Genomic DNA, 15032 nt, shown 5'->3' on the forward strand with positions numbered 1-15032 from the left:
TTCCTTCCTTCCTTCCTTCCTGCTTTCCCGACAGGGTCTCCTCTGTCACCCAGGCCAGAGTGCAGTTATACAATCAGAGCTCACTGCGGCCTCGAACTCTTGGGCTCAAGCGATCCTCTCACCTCAATCTCCTGAGTAAATGGGACTACAGGTGTGCACCACCATGCTGTCTAACTTTTTGATTTTTTTGTAGATATGGGGTCCTGCCGTGTTGCCCAGGCTGGTCTTGAACTCCTGACCTCAAGCTACCCTCTCATCTTGGCCTGCCAAAGTGCTAGAATTATCGGCTTGAACCACTGTACCCAGCCATGCCCAGGTTCTGCAGCCAGAAGCCTGGAGAGTCTCTTGGGACATCTCTGCCATGCCCACCACTCCGGAGTCCCCAGAGCTCATCAGCTGTACTTCCTGGAGAGCTGCCAAGCCCCCACCCCCCATCCCTGTCCTCACAGCTGCCCCTGAGAAGCTAGCCACACTGGCTGTCACCTGGATTTTCCCAGCCACTGCCAAGCTGGCTCAACTCCCTCTGCCAACCTGGGTCCTCCCCAGCCATCAGAGTAAGCTCTTGATACAATGCACGTGGGATATGTGTGTGCAGGGTGAACGCCTGCCGTTGTTTTCAGAAGGCGGCACAGATCCAGGGACGAGCAAGCACAGCAGCCAGCTACAGCCTCCCCATGCCATTCGGACACCCATGCGCTTCCTTTAGGGGATAGCGCTGACCTCGCATAAAATACATTTTTCTCCCACCGTGTCAGCGGGACATCCTGACATCTCACTTCGCGAAAACATCCAGCTTCAAATTCAGGATCTCAGGGACCCCTTGGTCAGTTGGGCACCCGCAACCTAACAGCAAATATAAGACACACTCACTGCAGAGGAGCGGACGGAGGAGAGAACCACAACCCACCCCCTCGCCGACCACAGCAGAACACAGCCAGCAGTGGACTCATAACCCCAGGAGCGCAGCGAAGACGCCACCTGACTGCAATACGTGCCGGGGGCTGCACGCTGGTCAGCCACCCCTCCTCTCTGGGTGATGCCCCTTTCTACTGTCTTCCTCAGCCAACCTGGGTGCCCGCCGTGCGGGACACCCCTTCCATGGGCCAGGCCTCTGAAGCATCCCAGGACCGGTGGCTTGGTGTGGGGTGAGAGCTGAGGACCCCCTCAAGGGTTAAACAATTGCCACCCCTTGCTTTTGGGAAGGAGCGAAGGTGAGGGTGTGATTATTTAATAGACTTATTTAGGGTTCAAAATCCAAACTCCTGTCAGTTCCAACTAGTAATCAAAAACAGCCCATCAACAACAGCAAAAAAATCGTCAATCTGCAGCATGTGTTGGGATCCAGAACGGAGCTTTCTGTTCCCTAGCAACAGAATGCAGGCTGCGCTCAGCCCCATCCTCAATTTCCAGCATGGTCTCTGTCTCTCCAGGCCTCTGGAAACACCGCCGGGATGGGGCTGGACTAGGTACCTGCCTTTGCCTTCGGGCTGCCCGGGGTGGGGTCTCTGTAATTACATCGAGGTTGCTGTCCCACGGGAGGCCCCACCTCTTCAGTCTGATCTCTGACCCCACACTTCCCCTGCCTCCCGCTCCTCGGCTCCCTCTACTTGTAACCTGGGTGGAGAATTCACCTTTTCCAGCATCACCAGGTTTCAGACTCTTAACCATTCTGGACTCCAAGTCACAAGCACCAAGCATTCCCCTTTCATTCCCTTTTTTTGGAAATTTTCAGCGCACAATGAACCAGCCACTATGTTCCCATAGCTCAGGGTTTCCCGCCATAGCCCTCATGTTGAGGCTGCAAAAACCTCAGTGTCTGAGTTCCCGCATACAGCAGGCCATGGACCACGGTGTACCCCTCTTCCTCTGCTTGGGAGCCCTCCCAGCCACCCCACTGTCACCACGGCCCCTGTCCTTGGCAGGAAGGCTCCAGGGTACCCTCCCAAAGTCAAGGTAGATGGCATCTCTCTTCAAACCATATTTTTAAAACAAAGAAAATTACTGTAAACCAAATTATTGGGCGGGCAACCAGCATTTCGAAAATGGATTAGGATGGAATAGAGAACATCAGAGTATTGTTGGGGTAAATGCTGCCCCGGAAACGTTCACTTTAAGCATGTGTGTGCATGTGTTCACATGTGTGTTCATGTGTGTGCTCGTGTGAGTGTGCATGTGCATATGTATGTGCATGTGTCTGTGTTTGTCTTAAGGATGGGACAAAAGAGGTGTGGATGGCAGCCTACCGGAAGCCGGCCCTGGCACCGGAAGCCCTCCCTGGCATACACCTTGCTGCGCTCTAGAGCATGATTCAGGGTAAATGCTCCCCCCTCGCTCTCCACTCCCTCCCATCGTGACGGCTGCCACATTGCACTGGAATTGTTTCCTTGTCTGCTTCCCAAACGGATTGCCACTTTCCAGGGGACAGAAACTGTATGTCTTGTTGGCTTCCCAGCTCCAGTGCCCGGCCCTAGCGGGTGCTCAATGAATAGAGGTTGAATGAAGGCATGTCTGGTGCAGGGGTTTGGCATGGACGGGATGAAATGGAAGCTGTCACATTTTAAAAGCCACGTCCTTTTTAGCAGGCTAAAAGGCCTCAGTCGAAGTAATTAAGTGGTAAAGGTGGAGATCTGGGCTTCAATGGTTGGCTCCACAGAATCCCATCGAGGGAGGCCCTCCCTGCCAGGGTCCCATGCCCACCCTGCACATCCAGAGACAAGGGGCGCGTGACCACCCCAAAGTTGTCAGGAGCCCCAACTTCTGCAGTCACCTCCCTGACAGGGAAGAGAGCGACGAGAAGCTGCAGTTGAGAAGATACCAAACAGGGAAGTCAGTGTTTCAATTAAACAGGAATTGAAAACTGCTGGGGAAAAGCAAGCGTGGACACAATCATATTAAGGCAAGAATCCCGTCGGAGCCCCTGGCAAGGACACTTCAGTCCACACCAACCACTGGGATGGGGGTTAGAGGACGTGCAGTCAGAGACTGCCTTTCTTGGCCTCAGTTTCTCCTAAAGTGTTCTGTGTGTGTGTATGCGTGTGCGTGCATGAGTGTGTATGTGTGAGTGTGAGAGAGACACTGAAGGAGAATACGTGTGCGCGCGCGCGTGTGCTGCGGTTTGCGCGCGGGGCGGCGAAGGCATGAGCTGTGCATGAGTGTAGGGCCGGGGAGAATCCACATGCCCTCACCAACCTGGACCAGGCCTCAAGATGCAGGGAGGACGCTGCTTCTCGCTGGTTGCTCAATCCGACTCGCAGGCCCTCTACTGGCTCCTCAGAAAAGCGTCTCTGGCTCCAAAAGAAGTTCGCGGGGTGCTCAAGGCCCCAGCCCCTGTGCCAGATGGAGATCTTGTGAGTCCCGGGGCAGGAGTTCTATCAGCCGCCAACCTGCAACAAGGGAGAGCTCGGGGTGGCGCGCTGCAGGTGCCCGCAGGAGCCAGAGCCTCCCCAGGCAGCAGGGCCATCTGGGCGTCCAGGACTGGGGAGCGCATTCTGGGCTGTATTGGGAGGTTCGAAGGGGACACAAGCAGCAGGGGTGGACATGGGGAACGTGTCCTCATGGGGCCCACTCTTCCCATCCTTAGCTTGTTGTTAGAGAGGTGAACCTGTTTCGCAGATGGTCATTGACTGTGCAAGTAAAACAGATGACGGTCGCTGTCACCCTCTCAAAGCAAACCTCCATAGGGCCAGTCCCGGGACTGGGAGCCGGAGGCGCCACCGAGAGCTGGTCCTGCAGGGACTCCGGGGAGATGGGCCAGGAGATGGCTCAGCAAGGACGGGGCCGTGGCAGAGGTGCCCGGGCAGAGTGGTTCTGGGGCGGAGGACGGAGGGGACTTGCGCGCCTCTGCCACACAGCGGGGAGGAGGAGCCCTCATGGGCGCGGGGCCTCCAGGGAAGGTGACTCTGCTGGGGTCCGAGGCTGTGCTCCCCGTGGACTCAGGGACCCCACTGCACAAGCCTTACTTGGGGTGACAGGGCCCCCTTGGGGAACAGGCCCAAAGCACCCTCTACTTGGAATAAACTCCGGGTCCAAGTCCCAGAACCCACCTTAGGAGACGTCTGGCCCCCACCCTCAGCCTTCCAGGCCTCGGCGGCGGCGGCAGAGGGGGACCCGGAAGGCCCGAGTCCGCAAACTTCACCCGGCCAGGCCGTCCTCCCGGGGTGCCCAGGCTGCGGGCGCGCCAGGCCGTCTCTGTCGCCATCCAGAGGAGCGGCTCGGGCGCGGCGTCCCCTCCGCCGCCTCCCTTCTCGCCAGTCCCGGGTCGGCGGCGGGAGCCCCCCGCGGCGGCGGGCGCGCGCGTCTCGCACGGATGCCGGAGCGCGCTTAGCCGGGGCGCGCAGTGACGCCCAGAGCGGGGCCGGCGTCCCCCTGGCGGGCCGGCGCGGGGTCGGCGGGCGCGGGCGCGGGCGCGAGCGCGGGCGGCGCGGGCGCGGCGCGGGGCGCGGTGGGCCGGGGCCCGGGCGCGGCGGCGGCGGCGGCGGCGGCGGCGGCGGCGGAGGAGGAGGAGGATGGCGCGCGCGGGGCCCGCACGTGGAGGCCGGCGCGGGGGCGCGGGCAGGGCCGGCTGCTGAGACGCGCTGCTGCCCCCCGCGCGGGCGCCGCGGCTTCAATGGCGCCATCGCCCAGGACCGGCAGCCGGCAAGATGCGACCGCCCTCCCCAGCATGTCCTCAACTTTTTGGGCGTTCATGATCCTGGCCAGCCTGCTCATCGCCTACTGCAGTGAGTACCGCGCGGCCCGGCCCCGGCCCCGGCCCGGCCCTCGGCCCGGCCCCCCGCCCCTGCCCCGCCGGGCGCCCCGCGGGCCTCCCGGAGCCGGCTGGAGCAGAGTTGCGAGCGCGGGGCGCGCGGTCCCCCGGGTCCTGGCGGGGTCCCCTCCGCGGCGCTGGCGGGCGAGGGTCCTCCGGGCTTCCGGGGTCGGACGCCCCTGCCCGAGCCGCCCTCCGTCCCCGACTCCCCGGCAGGGCCCCGGCTCCAGGCCCCGGTGGCGCGGCCCGTCCCTGCCCGGCGTGCGTTCGCGGCTGCTCCCGGCCCAGGCCCGCGGGTTCCCGGCGGAGCCGCGCGCTCGGGAGGGAGGCGGCGGCGGGTCGGGGCGGGCCGCGCGGCCGGGGTGTCGGGGGAGCGTCCCCCGGTGCCTCCCGCCCGCAGCCTCCGGCCCGGGACGCGGGGGTCGCGGCGGCGGAACCCGGAGAGGGGCGCCTCAGGCTCGGAGGGGCGGCCGCAGCTTCCGCCTTCCCGGGCAGCGGCTCGTCAGGCGCTTTCCGGAAGAGCGGACAAGTGAGGGTGGGATGCCTGGAGGGGTCGCCGCGGCCGCGGGCTGTTCTGGGGTCGTGTCTGGGGCCCGAGCTGGCGACCCGCGGGGCGGGCGCGGGCCGGTGGGCGCCCGGAGTCCGCGGGGGCTGGGCGGGGGGTGGCGGCCGCGGGCTCCCGTGGCCTGGGGGGTGGGGGCGGCCTGTGTCCCCGCCGAGGCTCCGCGCCGGGGGAAGGACGGGCGATGGGGTCCCGGGTGCAGACTCCGGGCTCGGCCCTGGGGAGGGAGCTCAGCATCCCGGGGCATGTTCGCAGCTGCTGGGGCGAGTGGGGGCTGCTCGGCGTCGGCTCCGGGAGCCCCAGGCGTCTCGTCTTCAGCGGGAGAAAAGGACGGGTGCTGGGGAACACCTGCCATGGAGAATTGCCACGGGCGCGGGAGGTGATGGAAAAATATGGATTCTTTACCCCCCCCCCAAAAAAAAAAAAACCATGAAAAGGCCAGCACCAAACCTCCCTCCACAGACACCAGCTCCCCCAGAGCCGGGCCTCCAGGCTCCCAGTCCCATCCCATCCTTCCGCTGTCGCCTAAATGACAGCACAGCGGGCCCGGGAGACCGCGGGGTCGGAGTCCTGGGACAGCCCAGCCCGCCAGGCTCTCGAGGGAAGCCCGGAGCCCAGATCGGGAATTGTCCGACTTGTTTCCGCGCGGGGTCCTGCACCTCCCTGTAGCATGACTGTGGCACCGCGCGGGGAGGGGTCGCCAAGCCTGGAGCTTCACAGCACACAGGGGTCTTAACCTGACCTGCCCAGGCAGGCCAGACCACCGTGGGTGCGCCGGCGCCCCTGGGAACCCACTGGCTGCAGGGAGCAGGGTCTGGGGGTTTCCGAGACATTTGTGCCTGTCCCTGAGGTCTCCGTGGCCGTCACGGGGCCTGCAGGCGTTCGTGGGGGGATTCCCTAGCAGACCCCCACGCAGGGCTTCCTAGGAGACATAGAAAGGGTTAATGGCAGGCCAACTCTGTGCTGAAGAGGAGGCGTTTGAATGTACTTTTTCATTCAGCAGTGTGTGGCCAGGGGCTGTAGTGCCCTAAGCCCACTGCAGGCTGCCCATCCCTGGCTGGCTTCTAGAACCCAGGACAACACCCCCCACCAACCCCCAGCAGCTCAGCAGGTCTGGAAAAGAACATCTGCTAATTGTTGCTAAGTACTTGACACCAGGGCTCGCTGGCTTCAACACTGCACCTCCCCAGCCTGCGAGGAGCTGGGTACACACTGTCTCCTGTCTCCCTACACGCGGCTTCAGCCCTCTCCCACCCCGTGCTGCAGCCTGAATCCAAAGGTGTTAGCATGTTGTTCATGCAGACGGCTCGCACCTTCCCGTGACTGTCGCCGGCTCTGCTGAGTGGAGTCCCAGTGTCCCGGTGCAGCCGTCTGAGCCTGCTGCTCAGACACTCGGAGGAAAAGAGATCCGGTTTCCACACTCATCCCTCCCTCGGAGGCCTCCCCAGTGTTCGGGAAACAGCCCTCGGCCAGGGCAAGGGCAGTTGGTAAGAAGGTCTTAGCAGAAGAGCAGAAATAACTGAAAACAGAAGCTTGGGTGAGGCACATTTTTATGGCTCTTTGCATCTCCATGTAATGGAATAATTGACAATGAGAGACACACCCCATTACACCAGAAATGTACTTGGAGAAATTAAAACATTTCACTAAAATACAAAATAGACATAATAATAATTTATAGCTTGGAACTGCAGTCCTAGAGAAAAAAAAATGCCCCCGCCTTTTTTTTTTAGAACCGATAAAGCAAATTAAATGCTAATTAAACAGTTCCTATGATTTTCATTCTTCCGGTATATCTGGGATGAAGAAGAATAGTTCGTATCCTTGTTAGTAAATTGTTTTTGTTATCAGTAAGGATTTTTATGACTCAAAATGTCTTTGTGTTATGAAGCAGATATATTTGAATCATATTAATTAGGGAAACTGATAAGTGTCATACAGGGTTCAATTATCCTGCCTGTTAAATCTGTGTGTTTCTCTGCAGCACACAAGGTGTTGGCTTCCTGGCGCAGCTAAGAGGAAACTGGGTTCTTTCTTGGCCGGGTTTTCTGTTGGGGGGACTCTGCTGTTCCCGGCCCAGCGAGAGTCCGGCCTTTCTTTCCCCTGTGCTAGGATCCATATAGAAGGAGATGAGCTCCACCGTCTGGCTGGAGAAAGATGTGCAGTCCACCAGTTGGGCTAGTTGCTATAGTGACACAGCCCTGTCATTTTTTTTCCTCCTGGGGAAGAATTGCCAGGAGACGCAAACAGGGAAAGGGGCCCTGGATGGCTCACTTTGACATGCATGCTCGGTGGGCCGCGTCCATCACGGTGACAGCAGGCTTGCTGCTTCCTCGGCCGGGGCTGCCCGCGGGGGCTGGATGCTTGGTAATGAGTTGACTTGTGTGGTGAGGAGCTGGATTCTGGTCTGAGGAAGCCCCTGTGGGTGTGGCTTAAAGAGTTGGTATAGGTTGTTTTCCCCGTAGCCTGTTTGGAGGTGAGAGGTCTGTCTGCATCGATATGGTTCTTGCCTGGATGTGGAGTGGGACCACTTGACCCAGCTAGAGCTGGTTGAGGGTGTTCTGTGCCTGCCACCGAGGCGTGATCTTTCCCCCCTGGCATATGGGACAGAACAGCAGCAAGGGAGGGAAGCAAATGGTGGCCTGGTGCAGCGTCCTGTGACACCTAATCCCCGACTCCGTCTTTGTGTGAGGTATTGAAATCAAAGTGAAGGACACGGTGCACCAGCCTAGATTCCACGCGCCCTATTCAGTGAATCCCGTCAGCATGGAGTTGTCCCTTCCAGTTAAACGTCATGTCTTCAGCTACGGCGATGAGAAAAAATTACAAATGACTTTGGAATTGTTTTTGATCCATTAGAATCCTAACCGAGCGTAGGCACTCTGGTGTTGCATTTCCTTTATAAATACAATTTAGTGCATATTTAGGAGCAATTAGAATATGCTACTTTCCTGCTGTTCAGATGTTGTTCTGGAGTTTGAGAAGAGGTAAAATGGAAAATACTGGGGGCTTAATGAAGTGATGCCATTTGGAAGTTTATTTCTCATCTTTTTTTTTTTTTTTTAATTCTTACTGTATTTTTATTGGATGAATTTAGTGCACCAAAAGATGGGTTGTTTGTTTCTGCCGGCTCCGTAAATATAAATGATCTGACTTCGGGATTTCTTTTAGCTGACATCCTTGCCCTAGGATCGGTCAGGAGGAGGCAGGTTTGCCCCTCGCAGGATTTCCCCAGGCAGGGATGCCTGAGGGAGGGGACATCCCAGCGGAGCCACGCTAGACAGTGCCCTGGAGAGCAGCGTTGACTCCTGCCTGGGAATCCTGGCGGTGCTCCACTGTCCCCTCCCCACACCCCACCCCTGCTCTTTCACTGAGATAGAACCAGAAGGGGGGTCTGCTCTGTTCCACGGTCCACACTGGTGGCACACTCCCACCTGCACTCGTGCTGCTGGACCTCCCTGAGGCCAGAGGACACTTGAACCCAGGAAGGGGGCTCTGCTCTGTGGCTCTGTTCTCTGCCCCCAGCTAAGTGTTGCCCCCGAGTTCTGAGCTCAGGATCTGCCATGCGACATGCTTGGAATGAAATACGTAGATCAACTTTTGTGGCATGAAGTATTTTCAGGTGACTTTTATGGGCGTAATTATGGGAAAATGTTATGATAATGTGGCACTAGAAAAGGGAAGAAAAGCAAAACATTAAAGTCTCCATTTCTTTATATAGCATCGCATCTGCGCCAATGTAGAAGGGCCCATTTTTGCATTAAAATGTGGCGCTCTGGAGTTAATGACCTCTGCAGATTGCCACCTGTCGCCCAGGGCACTGTCAGTGACAGTCCAGCCCATCGTTCAGGGAGGAGATGGACAAGGAGGGCCAGGATCTGATCAGGTGGCTGGAGTGAGCACTGGGCTGTGGAGAGCCCCGTAGATTGGTGACTGTTTATTTGGGGAACTGTCATGGAGGCTGTCTCAGGGGCCTGTGCTGGTGGGGGCACAGGGGACTGTAAAGTCTGATGTGTCCCTTTTTTTTTTTTTTTTTTCCTTTTTTGAGACAGTCTCACTCTGTCTCCCAGGCTGGAGTACAGTGGCACTATCTCAGCTCACTGTGACCTCCACCTCCGGAGTTCAAGTGATTCTCCTGACTCGGCCTCCCGAGTAGCTGGGATTACAGGCACGTGCCACTGTGTCTGGCTAATTTTTGTATTTTTAGTAGAGACGGGGTTTCACCATGTTGGCCAGGCTGGTCTCGAACTCCTGACCTTGTGACCTGCCCTCCTTCGTCTCCTAAAGTGCTGGGATTACAGACATGAGCCACCGCGCCCAGCTTGGTGCGTCCCTTCTTAAATGCTGCCTTGCATATGGTCCTGGGGTTTCCCCATGGACAAGGGCCTCCTGAGCTGCCCCAGGGTCGGGGGTTTCTCTGGAGGCCCTGGGCGGGCCTAGAGGTCGGGGCAGCCCAGTGAGCCCAGGAGCAGCAGCTCCAGCCACGGCCTGCTCCTCCCTTCGGGACTTCTCCGCCCAGGAATGCGCTGAGGCTCACAAGCGGCACAAGCCGTCTTGGTGCTGGGCTTTCCAGAAACGGGCCCGGCAGCTGGCAGCAGATCCGGGCGACTATTCTTGTCTCTCCTTCACCCCAGCGAATGGGTAGAGGGCTCCCTGAGGCTTTGTAGCGTTTACTTATTTATTAAAATGGCTGGCAGGAATCGAGTGTGGAATTACTTTTATCTCCAACTAGGCGAGCGGGACTCTCTGAAATCCCCTGGTCCCGGCTCCAGGGAGGCCGAGTTCCAGCTTTGTATGCCAGCGGCATCCTGCAGGACGGCGGGTCTGGGCCCGGTGGGATGGCAGCCTGGCAGAGAGTATCCCTGGAAGAGGCCTCCCTGTCCCTTGGCATGTCACCTGCCAGGGGGTGAGCCTCGGCTGTGGCGGGGCCTGGCTCTGCAGGTCTCCTTCCAGGCCTGCTCGAAGGAGGCAGGAGTGGCAGAGCCGGCTTCAGGCTTGTGGGTGACGCTGGAGACGTGGCTTCCAGAGTATTCATTTAATTAGTCTTGAGAGAGTTCCAACCATGCTCCAGGCCCTGGAGGCAGAGATGGTCACTCTCTTGGAGCTGGCATTCCAGAAGGGAGGGGACAGTCAGCCGGCACAAAGCAAAGGCAGAGGGTGGTGGGGAGCAGCCTGGCCCGGGCCCCGTATTCTGGTGGGATCCTCGTGCTGCCCTTCCATGTTCCAACCCAGCTGCCACCTCAAAATATCAGGGACCTCCCAGAGACGGTGAGAGGCAGCCCTAGGACTAGCCCAGATCTGGTTTCCATCTGGGGAGCCTCCTCCGTCCCTGTTCCCCTTCCCTGGGCTCCCTGTGCCGCGGCCCTGTACCCAGCCTGCCGTTCCATTCCTTGTCCCAAAGACGTCTTGCCTGTCCTCTCTCTGTCTGGGCCACTGTCACCTGAGACCTCACAGCTGCTCTCCCTCCGAATGTATCTGAGTCATCCTCAGTGGCTTCTCCGCCCCCAGGCCCCTGCCCTGAACCATGGCTTCCCTAAGAAGGACCCGCTGCCTTCGCCCCTCCTCCCTGGCTCCCACCCTCTCCCCTGGCCTACCACACTCAAGGGGCCCAAAGCGGAGCTCCCCCCTGCCCAGGTGGGAGTCTCTGTCCCTGTGTGCAGCCTTGGAGTCCAATCCTGAGAGCAGCCGCTAGCCTACAGGGCCTTCTAGAAGCTTCTCTGGAAGTCGGCGTTTGCTCATTCCTCTCCCACACCCTCCGGGTGGGACATAGGTGCTCTGCACTCCTACCGCCCGTGAAGGCCCGGCTACTCCCTAAGCGCTGTGGACGCAGGAAGGTATTGTGAGTTAGGCCAGAAAGCTCGCACCTCGTGTGTTAGAGGATCCCCTGCTCAACGAGGCGTCCCCTGAGCATGCGAACCCGTCCGCTCTCCACTGCTGCCGTGTGTGTTGTGGGACTCGCCTCCTGTGACTGCTTCTCTCTGCTGTTGGGGTCACTTTCTGCCTTGTCTTGGGCTCGGAGCTTGGGGCATGGCTGATGGCCTCGGGTACTGAATGGCAGGCTCTCTGGGCAAAGGCTTCTTGCTCACACCCGCTGGGCAGTGGGCTGGACATGAGGCAGCCACAGGGAACCTCCCAGCCCTCAGTGGGCTGATGTTCCAGACGCCACAGGGATGAGGAAACCCATCTACACAGTGATGTCAGCCCCGCAGGCTGAGGGGCCAGGGGAGCTGGGGATGCCTGGCCAGCTGTGGGGGCAGAGGAGAGCTCACTTGTGGTAGGCGATGTCTTCTGACATCACCCAATCACCCACCCCACCCAGAGTTGGGCACAGAGGGGTCCAGCTCCACCCCTGCTGGGGCTGCCGCTTGCTTGGGGCACTACGTGGTCCTGGTTTGCAGGTGCACAGCAGGGAGGGTCGTGAAGGGCAGGCAGAGTGGTCCAGCCATCAGGGTCCCTGTGCCACCTAAAGGCCCATGCTGGAATCAGTCACCCACAGCATCTTCATGCTCGGTCCAGAATCTCTGAATGAGTAAAGGAAAGAAAATGCAGAGAAAGCAACACCACTGACACAGCACCAGGCCGCTGAGCTTTCGTTTCACCCTTTAGAAAGAGGCCTGGTGCCCCCTCACCTGCCAGCCAGCGGGGAGGGCGGCTGGACTAGAGGGCCCTCCGTATGGGGAGTGCTGGGGACGGTCCACACAGGCACTGCAGGCACCTGACTCTGGGTCTGGGCTTCTCCCTGTGCCAGCTCCACTCCTCACGGGACTGGGGTCCCCAGCCGTGGCCTGTCCATGGAGATCGGCCCTGTCAGTGGTGTTCCAGGCGTTTGGGCCAACCTTGCCCTAGGTGGAGGGAGGCAGCAGGGAGGAGAAGGGGCCTGAGGAAGTTCAGCCTAAGACGCTGTCTGGCCGCTGCGGCGGGTCCCTCGCCTCCTGTGACTGCTTCTCTCTGCAGAGACTGCAGGCTCAGTGCAGCCTCTCCCAGACCGGCGGAGCTGCTGGAAAGGCTGTCAGCCGGGAGGGAGGTCTCTGCACCTTTCCACACACTTCTGTTTTCAGAGCTTGGAACCAGCACAGGGTCCACAAGTTGCTTGCAGTCTCTTCTCTGTCTTAATTTCTCTGCATTTCACATGTAGCCCTGCTGCCGATGGTGATGAAGCCATTTAGAGGCAATCAAACACTCCTGCACCGACGGCAGCGCCCATCAGCCCTACCCCCATCTTCACGCTGGCTTCATTATGCCCACCTTTCCAGGAGGTGGCTGGGACCCCAAGTGCGATTTTGGAGGTTTCTGTGGTGTCTAGAGCCCGGAGGCCTAAGCAGATTTCTCCCCAGGAAGTTCTGCTCTGCTGACGGGACCCTTGATTGCCTGGAGTTTGCTTTGTGTCCGTCTCCGGGAAGCTGGAGATTGTCTGCGCCTCCCCCAGGCCAGCACCGACGTGCCCTTGTGTTCCAGCCAGCTCCCCTGACCCTGGTCCCTGGTTCCCAGTCCCAGGCTGGAGGCTCCATGGGGCCCTCCACAGGGAGGTGGTGCCGGGGTCAGCCAGCACAGCACGTGCTGGGAGAGCACTCTGCTCCACTAAGCCCTGTATGCCACCTTCAGACGTCCAGGCTGTTCTTGTCCTGTGGGCAACCTCCTGCCCGGGGTGACCTCCATCACCTCCAATCCTTGTTGCTGAGTCAGGATTTTCCTGTTCCCAGGGCCATCTCCCTCCCCTCTTTTGAGGGCAGGGCGGACCTTCCCTCCCGGGTCCACGTGTCATGCATGTGGTGGGCAGGGCAGGGGCATGGAGCATGTTCCCGTTATGTGGCGCAAATGTGCATTCCGGTGTGTCAGACGTCACTCCCAGCACACACACGCCCCAGAGCCTGCCTGCAGCTCCAGGTCTGCTCGGCTGGAACTGCACAGACACTGTGCGTCTTAACCCAAGACCACCTTCTGTGCCCTTCAAATTCAGCAATTCCCAGAGGCCCTTTGCTTGGTAAGATGAGGGGAGGTTGAGGCTTTCCCTCTTTGGACCTCGGTTTTCCAGCCTGAAATTGATGGTGCTCATTGCTTTCCAGCCCCCGATTTTAGGCTGATAAAGGCACAGCTCCGGCAGCCGGCGTGCACACTTCTGTAGCAGCCATCCAAGCCTCAGACTCCAAGGCCCCACCGTGCAGGCGGCAGGCCCGCCTGGGCCCTGACCCCGCTCCCCTGTCCCTGACCAACACCAGCTTAAAGTGACGCTTGTTTGCCTTCGGCTTCGGCTTCACAGCCTGTGGGACCGATGGGATTTTGCCTGTGGTTCACACAATGAAGTTGAAACATTACTCGACAAACACCTCTAGTGTGTTTTCAAACAGGGGGACGGGTCACTTGGGCCACCGTGGCGCAGAGTGAGCACACAGTGCGTGCCGGGCCTCCTTGGGGTGAGCAGCCCGATGCTGTCGAGGAGGGAGGAGCGTGGAAGGCACCGGCTGGCGGGCGGGCTGTGCTGTCTGCCTCCTGTTGGCTGAGCTGGAGAGTAAACCCTGTGAAAACACGCATACTTAGCAGGCCTGACTCGCGCCTCCCATGACGACCGGGCTAATTGGGAAGTGAGTCACCGGCACCTAGCTCGTAGTGGCACTGGGGGACTGGCTGACATCGCACTGTGTCCCAGAACTCCGCCTGCCACTGTCGCCTTGGGCTCCTGGGTGCACAGACAGGGCTGCGGGACTCATGAGGTCGGGGTGGGCCTGGGGCTTGGTTCGAGTGCTGTTTGCCATGGAAGGAGCTAATGGGAGGAGCTGGGGTGTACTTGGGGCCCTGTCAGGGGCACATCTTCCAAGGTCAGCCTCAAGGTCACCTTTCACTGACTGCCCCAGGCCTCTTCCATGGGCACTGCCCCACTGCCCCTGTCACCTCCAGAACAGCCAGCCAGGCATTCCCAGGGCTTCTGATCCTGCCTCCTTGTTACCCCCCCCCCCCACCCACACCAGACATTCTGAACCACTGCGTGTCGCAGGCTCTGAGTGGCTCTGCCTCCACCCTGGTGAGCCCTTCCCTCCCTGCTGCCGTAGGACTGGCTCACGTTCCAAATCCCTGAGGAGCTGTGGCCTGAATGCATGGACTGATCGGAGTGGGGCCTTCTGTCCTGGGCACCCTGCACCTTGGGTCAGCCCCTGGGGTCAGCTGCGTGCCCAGGCCTGGCTCCCCAACCTGCTCTGAGCAAACCCAAGGCCCATTTGCCATTCAGTTTCTGGTGCATCTTCCCGTCCTTACCTCTGGACGTTCTCTCCTGGAGACAGGCCCCAGCACCTGGGTGGTGCCCTGCAAAGCCTGGCGGCATGAACTCAGGGGGCTGCCTCTGCTTCTCTCCTGGATGCCCTCCTGGTCCTGGCTCACCTCTCCAGGGGAAGGGGCACTTGGGGGTGCCCGGGGAGAGGTAGAGGAGGGATGAGGATACGGTGGGAAGGGCTTGGAAGGCTGAGCTGTGCCGACGTTCCAGGCCTCACAGGCCCCAGGGAATCTGATGGGATGCAGTCACGGGAACTGGGGCTGAGGCACAGCGCAGGAACATACAGGCAGGCACCTCCTTTCCTGTCCCCTGGAGGCCTCAGGGGTGTGTGGAGTGAGGGCTGAGCCAGGCTCATGAGTGTGGCCGTTCTTCTCAGCCTCTCTCTGTGCTCTGGAGGGTCCACCTGTCCCTGCTACACCCAGACCCGCTGCCCAGCGCCCAGGCTTACTGACGGCCCTGGAATG

At 59.7% G+C, this 15032-nt stretch overlaps 1 protein-coding gene and 1 long non-coding RNA gene across 4 annotated transcripts in view; one reads left to right on the forward strand and one right to left on the reverse strand.

Moving 5' to 3' along the window:
- Positions 1–4359, reverse strand: part of LOC104652139 (uncharacterized) — a 96129-nt gene extending 91770 nt beyond the window's left edge. Inside the window, exons 1-2 of the long non-coding RNA XR_745487.3 lie at positions 4044–4359; positions 3190–3383 (exon numbers count right to left, since the gene is read on the reverse strand). This is a non-coding gene — a long non-coding RNA (uncharacterized LOC104652139). The remainder of the gene's footprint in view (positions 1–3189; positions 3384–4043) is intronic.
- Positions 3166–15032, forward strand: part of TAFA5 (TAFA chemokine like family member 5) — a 228897-nt gene continuing 217030 nt past the window's right edge. For 2 of the 3 annotated variants that reach the window (XM_074391021.1, XM_074391022.1), the window contains exon 1: positions 3166–3347. In XM_074391021.1, the coding sequence (XP_074247122.1) occupies positions 3176–3347 (172 nt within the window). In that variant the 5' untranslated portion in view covers positions 3166–3175. Of the gene's footprint in view, positions 3348–4539; positions 4719–15032 lie in introns of those variants that run through there. The other variant, XM_074391023.1, reaches the window with a different exon arrangement.

This window comes from Saimiri boliviensis, chromosome 21 (genome assembly GCF_048565385.1).
Source record: "Saimiri boliviensis isolate mSaiBol1 chromosome 21, mSaiBol1.pri, whole genome shotgun sequence".
Taxonomy (NCBI): Eukaryota; Metazoa; Chordata; class Mammalia; order Primates; family Cebidae; genus Saimiri; species Saimiri boliviensis.